Source organism: Mus caroli, unplaced genomic scaffold, assembly GCF_978045245.1.
Source record: "Mus caroli unplaced genomic scaffold, Mus_caroli_1 scaffold_7, whole genome shotgun sequence".
NCBI classification, from domain to species: Eukaryota; Metazoa; Chordata; class Mammalia; order Rodentia; family Muridae; genus Mus; species Mus caroli.
Genome location: NW_028227262.1, coordinates 33,169,103 through 33,186,089, shown reverse-complemented (window position 1 = coordinate 33,186,089; position 16,987 = coordinate 33,169,103). Strand labels below are relative to the sequence as shown.

Below are 16,987 nucleotides of genomic sequence, written 5' to 3'. Positions count from 1 at the left end.
ACCAACACTAAGGAGGTTGCTCTAATGCCAGGCAGAGTTCTAAGAACTTCCTACACATTAAAGGCTCACAACAACTCAGTGAAATGAGTGCCATTTTTTTTAAGTGAGGAAACCAAAGCAGTGGAAGATATGTGCCCTTGCCCACAGTGATGGGACCTGTGTAAGATGCAGCTGGGAGCCAGCCATAATGGTACACAGCTATTAATCCCAGCACAGACAGACGTCTATGAATTCAAGGCTTGCCTGATCTAGAGAGATCCAGGCAACCAGGCTACGCAGTAAGTGAAACCTGTCTAAAGAAAGATGCACTGGGATTGTTGGTCTGCTTCCAGAGTCCATGTTCCAAGCCTCTATTCTGTGCAAAACAAAGCAGCTGCCTCACATGACTTGGGGAACAAAGAGATAGCAGTATGGCAAGGGTTACTATCAAGTGATAGCTCACTTTCATTTTGGGCTGTCTTTGTGCATTGGGAATGGAACCGGGAGCCAGGCAAGCACCTAACACTGACAGGCAAGCATTTCACACTGAAGCAATGGTTTTTTGTTTTTGGAGTTGAATAGTTGGGTTTTAGGAAGTTTTGGTGCTCAGGATTAAACTTAAGGTCTCAGACATGTCTACCACTAAGTTATACTCCCAACCCCAGAAGCACCATTAATAACCATAAAATACTCTATAAAGGATCTCTTACAGACCAAATCATCTCCCTGTATATTTACATTATTATTTTGAGTGATAGTGAAAACAGAATGTTGCTGAAATTATATTCTCTTGTTTTAGTTTTTATTTGTTTTATTTCATTGTTTAGGTTTTTTGAAACAGGGTCTCAGGGATTCAAGTCTCAGTTCAGTTGCCCTAAACTCATTATGTTGCTGAAGCTGGCTTTGAACTCCTGATCCTCGTGCCTCATTTGCCTCAGTGCTGATGATATGGTTGTGCCAACATATCTTTCTTTGAAAAGTGTTCTAAATTTTGATTATTGGATATTCTTCTATATAAATTTCTATCTAAATCTCTGGTAGTTTTGTGGTTATAAATTTCCAGGAATGGAATTCATAGCTATGCATATTTTAAGTTTTTTTATTACTTAAGAAGATTGCTTTCCATAAAGTTTGCAGTCATTTATATCCACTGATACTAAGGGAAGCATTTGGGAAAAACCATTCAGAGCTCTTACTTACCGTATAAATAGGAAAGGTCTAAGCAAGAAACAGCCATGATGAGCTGGGGGCAGGAGATCCACGGACGAGTGCTTGTTTGATACTTGTAAAGATTCTAAGCACCAGAGAAATAAAAGTAAACAGGCAAACATGCATACACATGTACATATACACACATACGCATGCATACACACAAATATACATGCATGTACCATTCACTAGTTGGTCAAGAGACTACACTATAAATACTATCCTTGGATTTGATACTGTAGTTCCTAACTCATGTTAGTGTATAAAAGCTAAAATGGCACCAGTAACAAGGACTCTGTATAAATAATTCCTTTGGCCCTTCACAGATAGTCTTTCCACAAGCCAGGATCCTGATCTCATCTGACCCACACAACAGTGAAAGATATTTAGCAGCCTGCCAGATTATTAAGGTCGTTTAACCCCTGTGAATAAATCTAGAATTCCTCAAGGCAGAGGATTTACCACTGATATAGTCCTACATCACAAAAAGGAAAGTCCTTCCCAACCAAAGTTGATATTTTCAGGTGAAGTCTAAATCCAAGTAACAGACAAGAGTAAAACTGGCCCACATTTGCCCAGTACACAGGAATGTGGTTCTTCTCTTTCCTCAGAGAGCTGGTTGTGTGCAGGCCAGGTAAAAGCTGCCCACCGTACATTCCCAGTCCAAGGACTGGCTTCCAGTAAGTTCTTATCGTCCATAGATGTGAGAGCAGTATCCCAAGACAGCTTCCAGGTTAGCCTTTGCTTAGTTGTTTTTCCGTATTCTAAACTTCCAGAAAAGGAGCACATCATGTAAACAAGAGTCTTTAACTCAGAAAACAGAGCTCTGCCCTATCCAACCTTAACAAGAGTGACTGATTATCTCTTCTGCCCTTCAGAAGTTTGTCATTTGTTTTAATGATTTTGAAAAGAAGTACACTGGCCAAGAACCAACTGGTCCATTCCGATCATGCTGGAGCGTTTGCTCTGGTGAAAGTACTGAGGTGCTCAGGCTGGGGAAATGGTGAGCTCTTGTGTAAGATCTGGGATCCGAGCTGAGGAGGGGGGCTTAGAGGGACCAAAGAGAAAGACTGTAGAGAGAAGTGTCAATCTGACCCAACTGGGGATTTGCTGGGTAAATAGGTGTTGCTACCCACTAAACACTGCTGACCCTGTTGATCTGGTTCTTAGATCTGAACTGTGTTTAGCAACTCCTCGTGAACTCAGCTCTTGCAGCCAGCTTGCTGAGAGAGATGACCTAGTTCGCAAAGTCTCTGTCTCCTCTGGGCTGGAGTAAGAAATGGAATAAAAAGGACAGCAGTGCTTCAGAGCCAAAGCTTAGCACTTCCTAAAGGCAGCTCATAACCAGTCTCCCATCCCCCCCACCCCCAGCAATGCAGCCATGCCTTTATTCTCACTTCACAGGCAGAAAAGTAAGGGCCATAGACTCAGATTTGTACAAATCTGATACCTACTGAACTAAAAGCCAAATGTCCTGTCACTGTGGTAGCCCTGACCCCTCTGCTTCCTTGATACAGGATCACAGTTCACTCTCAGCAGCTGGTAGCTGCAACCCCCACTCCCACCTTCCTTCCTTAAGGCCTGAGCCTGGGAGCCAGGGGAGCACTTCCTTGTAATCCCAGCAGATAATAGCTTCCGTTGCACCCTCTAGTCTTACTGTCAGGGTAGGTGGTGTAGAGAATAGTAAAACTGCATCCAGCAAGGAGATGTTTGCAACTGGCGCCACAGACCCATGCCAGCCTTGCTAGCAAGCTTTCAAGCCCTGCCCCATTGCCAATGCCAAGTATGAAGCTCAGGAAACCTGGCAAACTCCAGGACACTCCACAGGACACTTTGCCCCCTTGAGTATGTGCTGTGGAGTAAAGAAAAGCCTCGGAGGGTCCAGCTGGCACTCTCCAACAGGAAAAAGCTCTTGTTAATTCAGAGCAGCTTGGAATCTATTTTGATTTGTCCTAAACTTTTAAGATATGAGGGAGGAAATCCACTGGATTTTACAATGTATTTTTCAAGGCAAACTGCCACTGCTGTCTGAGTGACAGAAAAACTGCAACTATCCCTACAGCAGCAACAGATGGCAAGTCATCAACCCCCTCATTTACCCTCTAGAGTCTGGCTTCTGCCAACCACCTACAGAGTGTCCCCTGCTCTTTCCAGAAGACCAGCAATGTTCCTTCTGTAAGCAGCTTGGAACGGCTGTTCTTTGAGTGACTGGCTGGTGAGTAGGTAGAAGGAGGTTATGCTCCCATAGTTATACACTTACCCATGAAGGAAGACTTGATAGTCTTTGTCAATTTGACCTTGCTATGTCAGGTCAAAGGCTTGGGCCCCAGGGCCTCATCATGGACCATGGCCAGTGGATGTATTTGTTGATTCATTAGACTTAAAACAGAGTCAAAGACAACACCTGGAGTAAGTTGACAGATATTTATAATAAATGAAACAGCAGCAGTAGCCCATATTTGTTGAATGTCCCAAACATCCAGGACATGTGCTCTATTCCTAGTCTTGTATCTATCTTTGCTGAAGCTCTGGGCAGCCTATAACCCAGTTTACAGGTGGAGAAAATGGAACTTCAGAGACTCAAGCCACTTGCCTACAGTCACAGAGCTAGTAATTGATAGGGCCAAAGTTCAGACCCAGTAGCATAGGCAGGCTGGTACCAGAGATGTAGCTTGGTGACAAAGTTCATATTGAGCATGTGCAGAACTGGGCATGTTCAATTTCCAGCACTGCAATCATCACCACCACCACCACCATCATCATCATCATTACCATCACCATGTACTTCCTTCGAAATTCTGTTGCCTTTTGAGTAATTGAGATAGAGATCTTAATTACCTTGGTCTTAGAGTTCTTTAGAAGCTATCAAAAGATAATAATTAAGAATGTTCATATACTGTTACTGATATCCAATGCCCTCTTAAGATATAATTTTAAGTAACTAGCAATAATTTTGCCCACTGAGCAGCCATCTTCCCAAACCCTTTGCTTGGTTTTGAAAAGTGCTGGGAAAAGGCCTCCGGCTGCTGATAAGGTGAATGCCAGGGTCAGAGTTCTTACATTTGTCATGTAATGAGCACCTGAACACAAGCATTTGCAAAGCTTCCCACAAAGGTAGACAGTAAACTTCAAATGGCTTAAAAAAACTGTTTCCACTTAACCAGACACTGTCATATACCAGGTCATAAGAGATGTAAATGGTTACAAAGGAAAGTTATAAATGCAGGCTGGGGGATTGTTTGGTTGGTGAAGTGCTTGCTGTGCAAGCATGAGGACCTGAGTTCAGATTTCCAGCACCCACGTAAAAAGCCTCCTGCTGTGGTGTATGAGTATAAAGCCAGCACTGGAAATGCAGAAACAGGAAGATCCCTGGGCGTTGCTCACCAGCCATCCTAGCCGAAGCATCAAGCTCCACTTTCAGTGAGAAACCCTTTCTCAAGAAAGTAAGGTGGGGAGTAAGGAAGATACCTGATGCCAACCTCTGCCGTTCATGTGCACAGGGTCAGGTGGGGATTGGGTGAGCACAGACATACACGCACTGGTGAGAGGATTTAAAACAGTTAAATACCATCAATACCATCCTGTGTCTTCGTTTCTTGTGCTCTAGAGAAACAACTGAGCATAGGGACACTTACTCTGTGTAGGTCAGACAGATAGATACTTGCTCATGGCCATTGCAAAGTACCTCATTCAACAGCTCAGACCCAGTGAGCCACTGCAGATAACTTGGGGCAGAAGGACCGACTGACTACAAGGTTGGGCATATTCCTCCACCCTGGACCTCAGTTCCCCCTCAGTTCTTGAGTATACGTGCCATGCTTCCATTTTACTACAGAGTGATTTCTGTGAGTTACAGTGCACACTGTAGCACATATCTCTGGAAAAGGAGGCTTTATGTGTCTCAGGGGAGCCCCACATAGTCATACTTTGACTCTACTCAGCCCAGAGCCTTTATACCCATGTTAGTCAGTGAATGTCTCCCATAGTTGTTAGTGAAAAGGACACAATATCCAAACTACTTTGAAACTAGACATTAAAAATAACTATAAATAGCAATAGGCCAACACTTTTGTCTATTTAGTAGTCCTGGGGATTGAACTTATGGCCTCATGCATGTGAGCACAAGCTTCCCTATTGAGCTACAGTCTCAGCATTATGCCAGCTTCCTACTTCTTCTATGCCAGCTAAATATTTAACTTCCTTCCCAATTGAGAAAGTTGTTTTTCCATGTCTTCTTCAGGTATTAAAAATAAACAAGGGCATCTAATTTCTCTTGAGCTGGACATCCAGTGTTAACCTGTCTCCTGTCCCCCATCAGGAGATGGTCATGTCACAGAGTAATAGCTGGTTTACTAAGGACTAGCATATCTAATAGGCTCCTACCTACACTGTGCATGAGATTAGCAGAATGGCTTTGAATAATGACTCACTTTGAGTTATCTAGAAATGTCCCATTAGTTCTCTGTTTTCATAACCTCATGCACTTGGTATGACAGGGGTGAGGTATATTTATGAGTTTGCAACTGGCACCCAAACACTAAAAACCAGAGAGCTGGGGGCAAGGATGGGGTAATGGGGGAAATAGTGAAACATCTTAGAGTCACCCCATAGATAGGCATACATGTGAGAATCTATGTGCAGGCTCTTGTTTGGAGAGAATAGAAGACCCCTTATCTGTAACTGCTCCAGAAATAAAACTTCCTCCTCCGCCCAGGCTAGGTAGGCCGCCATCATCTTGGGACTGAGCAAACAGTGGTGTCTTGAGACAGACAGGACTGAAAGTGGAACTGCTGAGTCACTCCTGTCCACACTGGCAGCCAAGGAAGAGGCTCCTTAGCCAGTCATAAGAGATGTGGCTTTTCAGAGCACTTTATCATTTTGGGCTCTCAAAATGTGTGTTTAAACTCTGGGTGACCCAGGCAGCCTTCCAGAGGGGCACCATTCAGCTGCAAGTGGGGAAGAGTGAATGCAGGGTCCTCAGGTCACCTAACAGAGAGGTTGGGCACGGGATGGGGGGGGGGGGGCGTAAGGGCTGTGCTGCAGCCTAAACAAAACTTCTCTCCTGCTACTGCAGCTCTGGATAGGCCAGGGAGAAAGCTCCAGAATCACACACAAGAGTCCAAAAGCCCCACTCCCCCACTTCCTAGATGTGTGGTTGCAGCAATTATTGACCTCCCTGGGCCTTAACTTCCTTATCAGCTCCCCAAGCAAGTAAAATAGCATTATATGAAGCTTTTGGCACTGTGCCTGGGACACTGCTAGGCACACAGTGAATGCTAATTTCCCCTTTCTCCTCTGTGATATCATTTGAAGTAGCTCCACTCCATCCTGCCAGTCAAAAGGCTTAAAATTCCACCAACCGTCCTTAAAATCCCTTCCTACAATGTAAATACCCCTAGGGAGCGCTCAACTAATCCTTTTATCAGCTATCACTTTAAGGGGATTAGTTGCAGATCGAGAACAAAACCCAAAGGGAAAGAGATACAGAGAAGGAGGAGGAGCCAAAGAAGGAGGATCAAAATCCCCTAATCCTGGGCCCCCGAGGAGACAGGGGAAGCTAGGACTGTGGATTCCCCCTCCCAGAATTCCCTTGACTTTGCAGGAAACTAAGGTGTTTAGAAAGTCATATCTATGGTTTACAATCACAAGTTCTTCAGAGAGGAGAGGAGAGGGAGGAAAGGAAGGAGGGGGAGGGAGGGGGAGGGAGGGGTAGAGAGTGGGAAATCTGAAGTTGATAAGGCTACTGTCTCAGGTTTGCTAATTTGCTGTCATGGATCTAAAGTCACAGAGTTGCTCTTAACCCTTTTCTCAGCCCTTCCTCCTTTTTTTCCTTTGGCAGAGCCACCAGGTACATTGAGGGCAGCATCGTGTCAGGCTAGAGCGGGCCTCGAAGAGGTTACTCTCCTACTTCCTTCCACTAACCCTTCTTCCTCTACCTATTCCCCCAACCCCAGCCAGCTACCAATCCTGATAGAATTACTCAAAACACGGAAAGAACAGAATTGAAGCAGAGCACATGGCTGAGCCTTGAGTGACTAGTACAACAGAGCTAGAAGGATCACAAGGACTGCCCAAGGCCAAGACAGAACTCAGAAGACCCACTTCCATCCTCAAAGACCTTGAAATAGAATCAATCCCAGGTCTATTCCCTGGGGGCCCTGTAGAGGGACAGACTAGCTTTGACCAGACCTAGAGAAGGTGTCACCTGCCTTTTCAGTGTTCCTGTTCAGGAGCTGGCTCTGTGATGATGGGGACTGAGGAGTGTTAATGTGGAACTGCTAGCTGATGGACAGATAACAGATTTCATTGTGGTTTTCCCCTTCTGCCATCCTGCTAAACCTATTGTTATCCAACATAGAGAAAGCATTGATTAACGTGAAATCATTGCTTGAACAGGGAAGTGTAAGAATGTTTCAGTGCGTCAGAGGGAGGGTCCACCAGCAACATGTGCACAATGCGTCCTGCAGCAGGCAGATGATATCTATCTGTGAAGCATTTGCAAGGCTTCTGTTTTACTGCACCCTGATTTCTCTGATAGCAGCAGTAAACCACCCCACGCCTCAAATCATCTGTTGGTCAGACCTCTCGTTAATTTAGGTTGACTCTGCTAACTTTCCAAATAAATCCTCAGCCCAGGATTGGAGAGAGGGAAACATCTGGAACAGGGAAGGTGAGGGAAAGCTGAAAAGAAGGGAATGGCTAAGGGAAGAAGAGCAGGGAAGAGAGAACCCAGGAAAACCAGGGGTGCAGCAGAACAAGAGACAAGTGAAGGAGTAACCCCCGAGCTAAAGCTCGGAAGCCTGCTACATGCGTGAACACACTCAACACTCAGAAAACTGTGACTTACTTTACTATTCTAGTTCCGCTTAAAACCATTATTTACCTTCATAATGAGCAGAGAAGAGAGTTCATACCTGCCTTGTATGCGTGAAGACAGGAATTCAATTCCCAGAGCCCAGGTTGATGTGTGTGTGTGTGTGTGTGTGTGTGTGTGTGTGTGTGTGTGTGTGTGAGCTATGAGGCTGGGGAGATGGCTCAGTGATTAAGAACCTTCGCTGTTGTTCTTTCTGGGGAGCAGAGTTAATTTCCCAGCACTCAGATTAGGTGGATCACAAACTCGCAGCTACCTGCAACTCCAGCTTCAGGGGCTCTGACACCTTCTTCTGGCCTCCACATACACTCACACACATGGTATATATTCACCACCCCTCACACATAAATAATATTAATATGTTTAAAAGCCAGATTTGGTGACCAGTACTTATAATCCCAATACTGGAAAAGCAGGGATAGATGGTCCCTGGGGCTCCACAATGCAAACCCAAGAATGAAGGAAGGAAAGAAGGGAGGGAGGGAGGGAGGGAGGGAGGGAGGGAGGGAGGGAGGGAGGAAGGAAGGAAGGAAGGAAGGAAGGAAGGAAGGAAGGAAGGAAGGAAGGAAGGAAGGAAGGAAACCATGGATGGCACCTGAGGAAGGATACCTGAGACTGTTGCTCACCTCCGTGTGCACACACTTACACATATGTGAACAAAACTGTTTTTGCAGTGCTGTGGATTGAATTCATGCATGCTAGACAAGGACTTTAATACAACCCTAGCTGTTTACTTATTTAGACAGGTTCTTGCTATGTTGCCCAAGCTGGCCTCAAATTTCTGAGCCCAAGCAATTCTCCTCCCACAGCTTCTGAGTATTTTGGATGACAGGTGTGATCCACTGAGCCAACTCCCTTTTTTAAAACAAGAAAACTGAAGTAAAGAGAGGTTCATAAATTTTCCCAAGGTCACCATGTGATGCAGTGCAACATTAATTGGAAAGTCAAAGCTCTCACTCGTACTCAAAGCTGGTACTGCTGACCCAGAGCTACACATTCAGATCAGCAACTGCCCTTAAAACCTAGAAGATCCCATCCCAGGTCAAGTACGTAGGACACATATATGTTGTGTTTAATCTCACCAGTTCATCTTAATGTGGATCCCTGTACTAGAACCAGCTCTCCTGCATAGTATATTTCCTAAAGAGAGGCTAGTGGGCGGGAACAGCCACAGACCCTGCGATAGCTTACTTTACTCTGTTCACAGTCTATCTAACAGTAATATGATTCTGAAGATTAGATCAGAAAAGCACCCCCAAGCCCTATCATTTCTACAAGACATATGTCCCTGGACACATGGCTGCTGTGCTTTGTGCCTCTTCTGGAGCCGTCCTACACGTGTGTTTCAACTGTGAGAGTGAGAACTTGCCCAAGCCCCAGACATGTCTGTATCAAAAATTTTCTTATGCCCCCAAATTTCCATTCTTACCAAAAGTACCTCCAAACCTTCTGTTTCCCAGCTGTTGACACCCCACCCTACCCTCACTGACCTGACCTCACCCTGTAGCAAGGTTTGAACAAACACAAAGAGTAAGAACTTCTAGTGTTCTTACTCCTGTAATTCACTATGGCCTTATGAGAGATGCGGTATGGTTGCCTTCAAAAGCAAACTATCCCCAGAAAGATCAGCTAAGTTCTCCAAAAGCACATGGAAACTTACTTAAGCGGAAGGGCTACAACTCTTGAGTCTTCAGGTTCCAGGTCCAGGTCTAGGTCCCCTTAGAACCCATCTTGGAACTTAAGGTATAATCCAATAAAAGAAATGGTGGAGTAAGTTGGAAAAGAAGTTAAGTTCCAGAGTGTTGAGTCTCTCTTTCTCGTCCTCAGTGTTCCTCACACTTGAACTGAAGTCCTTCATGGTTGTAGGTCAATATATAGCTGCCCCACAAGCTGACATTTCCCTTTAAAGGACCTAAGTACAGTCCATTTTAATCTATCACAATCCAACAAGGAAGGTGGGAAGTCGCAGACAGCAACTCCTAGGGACCAGGCAGAAGGACTGGTCTTTGTCCTCCTGCCTGTCCTTCAAGAAACCTGACCTGTGGCCTGCTGCTGTAAGGGCCCGAGCCTCCTGAGTAAACATGTGCTTGGGGAATGCAGCCCAGGTGAGTAGATCCTAGTAGAGCCTAGCATTGAGTCTGCTTCAGATAAGCCTTGTTCTCAAGGCAGAATCAGATCTGGATAAGATGGAAGCTTTGAAGATCTGCCCAAATCAGTTGCTCTCTAATCAATCCCAGGACTGTGTGAATGAAGACCGGAAAGAGCCCTTCCCAATTTGCAGCCTGGGGAGTAAGGATGTAAAAGCTGACCCCAGCCTCCTAGAGTGTGTGAATCAACAGGGCTTCCCCCAAAGGGCCTTCTAGGAAGCCCTAGCCAACCCAGAGCCCGTGACCCTGAGTCTACTCCAGACCTGCTTCTCACCTCTGCAAGGTACAAGGACCTTAGATAGCCTTTCAGGGAATGTCCTAGCAGGCCCTGGGCCCCAGGGAGTAGAGGAAAGGGAAAGGATGGGAAGGCTCTGGGGACTTGTCTGTGGCACAGTCTCTGCTCACTGAAGGTCCAAGGGAGCTGTTGAGGAAGGTGGGAAGAGAAACAGGGAAGAGAGCAGAGGAGCTCCCAGTGCCCGTGAGGAGCAGAAGCAGAGGAACAATTGATAGATTTATTTTGCCTTTGACCTAAGACCAAAAGAGACTGGCTTTTTGCGGAAGGGATGGGGGTGTTTTTAAATAAGCTGGTTCTACGTTTAATATGTAAGCCAATGAATACACTTTTCCAATTCAATTTTTAAATTTATTTCCCTAGTTGAATTACGTGAACTGTGTACTAGAGGGAGTTACAGATGAGAATGCATCTTAGAACTTTTGAATTAGGGATTTAGAGGTCACTGATAGAGTGTACATAGGAGGGAACTGAGCCCAACAAATTTAATAGTCAGACCCAAGGTCATGGAGCTGGTGAAGACAAAAATGGAGAATGTGGCCCTTTCTGCTCTGTGACCTCCTTCCTCAACTGTGTGCTCCCTGAACAGAGATTTGGGCAGGGGACAGCCAGGCTGATCAGTAAATGATCTAACTTGTCACTGGAGAGAATATATTTAATCTGTGGCCACAGTATCTCAGCCCTTCAGCCAAGCATCATCCATCACATCAGAAAGAGGAAGTTGCCAAAGAAGAGTCTTAAAATCCAAACCAGATCCTTCCCCAGTCCTGGAGCGGCCGGTTGCATTTCATTCCCTGAGCCAGGTTCCAGCCCATCGTCTGCATGCCAGGATCTCGTTGTTTGATAGAGACCCTGTGTTCATTCATATGATCTCTTCAGCAGCTTTGTCTCCACTGGTACTGCTCAAAAGAAGGAGGAAGGAGAAAGGGCCCAGGAGCCCAGGCTTCCAGAACAGGCTGTGTGGGCCCAGGAGCCTCATACAGCCCTGCTTACACAACATGCTAGGACTGAAATGCATGCACAGTCACACAGCCTCAGGCTTTCAAAACCTGAGATATTGATAAAGTGGTGGCGGGGGCAACAGTCATTATACCAGAGCCCCAATCTAAAATCCAGCTTTCCTTGAAGCTTCAGTGGCTTCTTAACTTTTGAAATGTTTTTTCTTTATTGTGAGTGTATGTGAGCACACACACACATATACATAGGCATATACATATACACATAGCCATGATACATATATAGAGGGCCAGAAGATAGTCCATTCTCCTTATTCACATGGTTCTAGGGTTCAAATTCTGGGGTTGCACAGCAACAAGAGCTTTACCTGCTGAACTGCCTTGCTGGCCCAAGTGATTTCATTGTGGTGTCAGAACTGAGAAAGACACAGTACTTCCAGGGGTGGATTCTCTAGGCCAGGACTAGGTCATTTGTTCCATTCTCAGAGCTTGAGACTTTTCATTGTTGTTATTATTCCCATGGTCCTTCATTTAATGCTGGAATTTCGAAGGAAACCTTACTTAATCCAATTGATGGGATGTGTTAGAGAAGAAAAAAAAAAAAGTCATACCAAAGACATGTTTTCTTCTGTAATGAAAAAGAATCAAAACTAAGAGAATGTTCTCAAAGTCCCACCCTGAGACCACACTATTCTCCTGAGCTTTGTCTGTGGAAAAAGGTTACAGGAGTCCATTAGATATGCCAAAACAAAACACCATTCATGGCAGAGTCTTCACTGTGGTGATTCTACCTTCAGGCTTGTTCACCAGCTACAATATAGTCTTCCATCTGGGACTGTTGGCCAGAACAACCACTTGCCCATTAACTCAGCCAGCTGAGCACTCACTGGGCATCCATCCGCTGGTGGCTCAGAGACATCAGGACACTGCTACTTCCTGGGCACAGCAGGAAAGAGAATGCAGTGCTGGCAACACAGGGGAAGGAGGACTTAAGTTATAGTGTTTGGGTCAGATGAGCGCAATCAGGGAAATATATAACCACCCAGCAAATGTAACCTCAGACACTGAGAGTGGAGGTGATCATAAGGTGCTGTGCGGCTCAGAATAAAAAGTTGAAGGCAAGAGAGAAAGGGTGGGGAGAAGGCATTTCACCCCACTGGTGCTCCTTTTGAAGAAGCAGCTGGAGTCACTATGAAGTGAAGAGGCTTCAGGCAGCAGGCACTGAGTAGATAGTCTGATGGATCTGGATGTTGGAGGAATTTGAAATAGAAGTACCTTGCTGCTATTGGAGCAGAAGAATAACTAGAGAAACTGAGACTGGGAGAGAGGGACAGCAGCAGACAAGCAGGATATAGCGATGTTGAGTAGGTTTATGGTAAAGGGAGAGGAGCTGCAGCACTTAACAGAGCGAGCAACCTGCAGGGATAGCCTTAGGAATCAATGTAAGATGATGAGTGGGTCCTAAATGTTGTATATGAGTCAATCCTATTTTCAGTAGGTCTTAAGAAGAAAATCTGTATATTCTAACAAACACAGTAAACTTAGAATACAAGAACCAAAACACAAACCCTTTACTCAGAAATTTCAAAGCAGTAGGCATAGTAGAGCACACATTTGATCTCAGCGTTCAGGAAGCAGAGGCAGGCAAATCTCTGTGTGTTCTAGGCCAGCCTCGTTTACACAGTGAGTTTTAGGCTAGCCAGAACCACATAGTGAGGAGAGAGAGAGAGAGAGAGAGAGAGAGAGAGAGAGAGAGAGAGAGAGAGAGAATATTTAAAACACAGTTCTATATAGCTCTTAGGTAAAAAAATAAAGCTAACATTCTAAGATAGGCTGTTTCAAAAGAACAATGAGAGCCTGTTCCTGAAAGCCTGTGGGATGAGACCAAAGTGACACCGGAGGAAAATTTAGAGCCCTAATGAGCTTATGAGAAATCCCAAAACTAAAAGAGTAAAGCACTCAAGTCAAGAAATTGGGAAAGGAGAAAAAACAAGAAAGATGAATACATTTACTTTTTAAAGGAGTTAAACATTGAAAAAAATATATGATTTTAAGTTGATTAATAAAACTAAAGGTTATATTTTAATGAAAACATAGGGGGCAGGGCTGGAGAGATGGATCCATGATTTAGAGCACTGGCTGTTCTTGTAGAGGACTCAGATTCAGTTCTCAGCACCCGCTAGTAGTTCACACCAACTGGAACCTAAAGCCTTCCTCTGACCGCCAAAGGCAGCAGGTGTACATATGGGATGCATACATACATGCAGACAAAGCACACATAAGCTAAAAGAAATAAACTTAATAGAAAACTTTAAAGAAAAATAGATGTCTTTTACAACTGAAATTTTAAAATGAGAAAACACACAAAAAGCATTGAGTTCCGAAGCATAAAAAGGAAAGATTCCATTAGTTTATCAAGAGGAAAAGGACAACAGAAGAGGGACTAGTTAAAGAGAGGAAGGGTTCAGGAGAGCTGGGAGGGGGGCCATGAGGGTAACGGGAGAAAACATGGTCAAAGTACATACTGTGTGCATGTATGGAAATGTCATGATGAAACCCACTCACCATTATGCACAATTCACTTGGTTAATAAAGACTTTTACAATATATAATAAAAATAGATTCCAGACTATAGTAGATTATCATGTACAACTCCATCCTAAAGAATTTACTTGTCTTAATTTGTATGTTATAAAAAAGCCTAGGTGCATGAAAAGCTACAGAAGAAAAGTTAAAGGTAATGAAGGATTTGTTACCACGGCCCAAGGGCTCTTCAGATGAACTCCAAGGACTCACAAAGGGGCAGTTAAAACTGAAGCAAAAACAGAGATCCACTCATAAGGCTGGTTCCTAGTCACTGCCCAACAGGCAATGCTGGCTCAGACGGTAACACTCCCAACCACATCACCCACAGATATCACAAAGCCCTGAATAAGACCTTAACAAATGAGTGCAAGGACATAGGATATCTGTTAATGTGATCCACTACACTACGTTAAGATAAAAGCATATCTTTTCAGATATCATATCTCTTTAGATAGAAAAATTTAAATGCCGTCAATAAAATTTAACCAATGTTCCTGTCTAAAACAAATTTAAAACTTTAAAATTCTTGGAAAACCAAAAGCAAAACATATTCACCACAATCTATAGCAAATGTCACACTGTGGCAAGGCATTAGCAGCATTTGCTTCCTGGTTAAGTAAAGCTGACACAAGGGTGTCCTACCAAGTACCAGCACTGCACTCCTGCAGCTGCAGACTGAGAGGCTGAACCAGGAAGGCTGAGAAAGGTCAGGAGTTGGGGGCCTGCCTAGGCAACACAGTGAGACCTTCCCTAAAAACAAAACAAAAGAAAAAAAAAGGTAGAAGAAAAAAATTAAGACTGATGAAAAGCCCCGGTAATCTCATCGCTCAGAAGAAATTCAGCTACCCTGTAGGGAGGGGAAGACCCCTCCAAAGTGAAGCAGTCTTTTATCTTGCTGGTAATGGGATGTGCTTGTGCTAAGCAAAAAAACAGCAAGGCTTACACTTGAAAAATCTTATTTGAAGCTGTTATGAGAATGTAGGTAGAAGTTTTAAAAACAAAACAAAATAAAACAGAACAAAAAACAAAACACTCCTCCAGAAGGAGCAAAGGTTGGAAATGTGATTTCTGAGAGGAGAAGCATGTTGCCAGAAGAGGCCTTGGGTCGAAGACAGGATGCTCCTGATGGCATTGCATCAGTTAGTCCTGGCTGGGAAGGGCTTGAGCCTTTGATTCCATCCTTGGGTCTTGCCCATTAGCTGCAGAGCCTCGCTCCACGAACCTGCTTAAGAAACAGGGTGGCGATGGGGTCTTGGCTCTGAGGTAGAGCATGTGCCTAACAGCTCCAGAACTGGGTTTCATCTCCAGCCTGGGGAGCAGGGAATCTGAAGCTGCACTCCTTAAAGCCCCAGAGGAGGTCTGACAAAGCCTCTTTTTGTCTTCCCATTCTCCCAGACCGCCCAGGCTTGCTGAATGTGAAGCCCATCGAGGACATCCAAGACAACCTGCTGCAGGCCCTGGAACTGCAGCTCAAGCTGAACCACCCAGAGTCCTCTCAGCTGTTCGCCAAGGTGCTCCAGAAGATGACAGACCTCAGGCAGATCGTCACAGAGCACGTGCAGCTACTGCATGTGATCAAGAAGACAGAGACAGACATGAGCCTTCACCCCCTGCTCCAGGAGATCTACAAGGACTTGTATTAGCAGGAAAGTCCCACCCGCTGACAACGTGTTCCTTCTATTGATTGCACTATTATTTTGAGGGAAAAATCTGACACCTAAGAAATTTACTGTGAAAAAGCATTTAAAAACAAAAAGTTTTAGAACATGATCTATTTTATGCATATTGTTTATAAAGATACATTTACAATTTACTTTTAATATTAAAAATTACCCATTATAAAATTGTTTATAGTATTTAAAGAATGAATGCATGTCTCCCATTCTGCCATCACAGACGGGGGAAAGGATTTCCCCATTTTATTTCTTCTTTCTTTCTTGTTCATTCTTTGACATGCATATGTGCTCATATATATGTTTATGTGTGAGTAGGTGCTGTGTATGTGTATGGAGGCCCAGAGACAGCTCTAACGCTGGCTCATTCTCAGGACTGTCATCTACCCACTTTTAGACAGGGTCTTTCATTTGGCCTAGATTTAACCAATTAGGTTAGACTAGAGGGTCAGTGAGCCCCGGGGAGCAGCCTGGCCCCACCTGCCCATCACTACCCTGTCTGGCATGTTTAGGTGGATTCGAGAGGAGGGGAGGAGTTGGACTCAGGTCCTCATGCTCTCAAGGCTTCACAAAGAACCCAAACTTCTCCCATGACTCTGAGTTTTCACGAATCACCAGCAACATGTTTAACATATTGTCATCCCTCTATACTCATGGGGTCTGGCTCCAGGTCTCCTGGAGGTACCAAACCCAATGGGTGTTCAAGTTTTCATAACACGAGTTTCAAGTAAACTCTGCATACTGTCCCCTATCCTTTGAACTGTCTCTAGATACCTACAATACCTAACACAATGGAAATGGTGTAAGCTGTATTATAATATCTGGGAAATCATGACAAGAATGGGAAGAGTCATAAAATTCAATAATTCACTAAAATGCCCCCAGAATGTTTGCCCCATGGATGTAAACCCTACAAGTTTGAAGGTCTGACTGTACTGCCTACTAATGGGACACCAATGTGGCCCGAGGTGTCATCTCAACACTGCTAGAAGCTCCAGAGAGCACAAATGTTTTAAGTGTTAACACTATGGGATTCGGTGCTCACTATGGGATTGGGTGCTCACTACGGGATTGGGTGCTTGCCTAGCAAACAGATAGCCATAGGTTTGATCCCTACCACTGCAAAAAATAAAAATAAATTAAAAATAACAAAACCAAAAGCAATCAAAAAAAAAAAAAAAAAGGTCACGTTGAAAGAGATCTCTAATTGTAGCACTTAGGAAATGGAGGAAGGAAGTAGGATCAGGAGTTCAAGGTTATCTTTCTTTTTCTTT

General features: G+C 44.3%; 1 protein-coding gene across 4 annotated transcripts in view; it reads left to right on the top strand.

Moving 5' to 3' along the window:
• The window catches only part of Pparg (peroxisome proliferator activated receptor gamma), a 137,139-nt gene extending 121,272 nt beyond the window's left edge, over positions 1-15,867 (top strand). For all 4 annotated transcript variants that reach the window (XM_029478633.2, XM_021164280.3, XM_021164281.3 and 1 more), the window contains one exon: positions 15,436-15,867. In XM_029478633.2, coding sequence (XP_029334493.1) covers positions 15,436-15,683 — 248 coding nt within the window. In that variant the 3' untranslated portion in view covers positions 15,684-15,867. The remainder of the gene's footprint in view (positions 1-15,435) is intronic.
• The last annotated feature ends 1,120 nt before the right edge of the window (positions 15,868-16,987 follow it).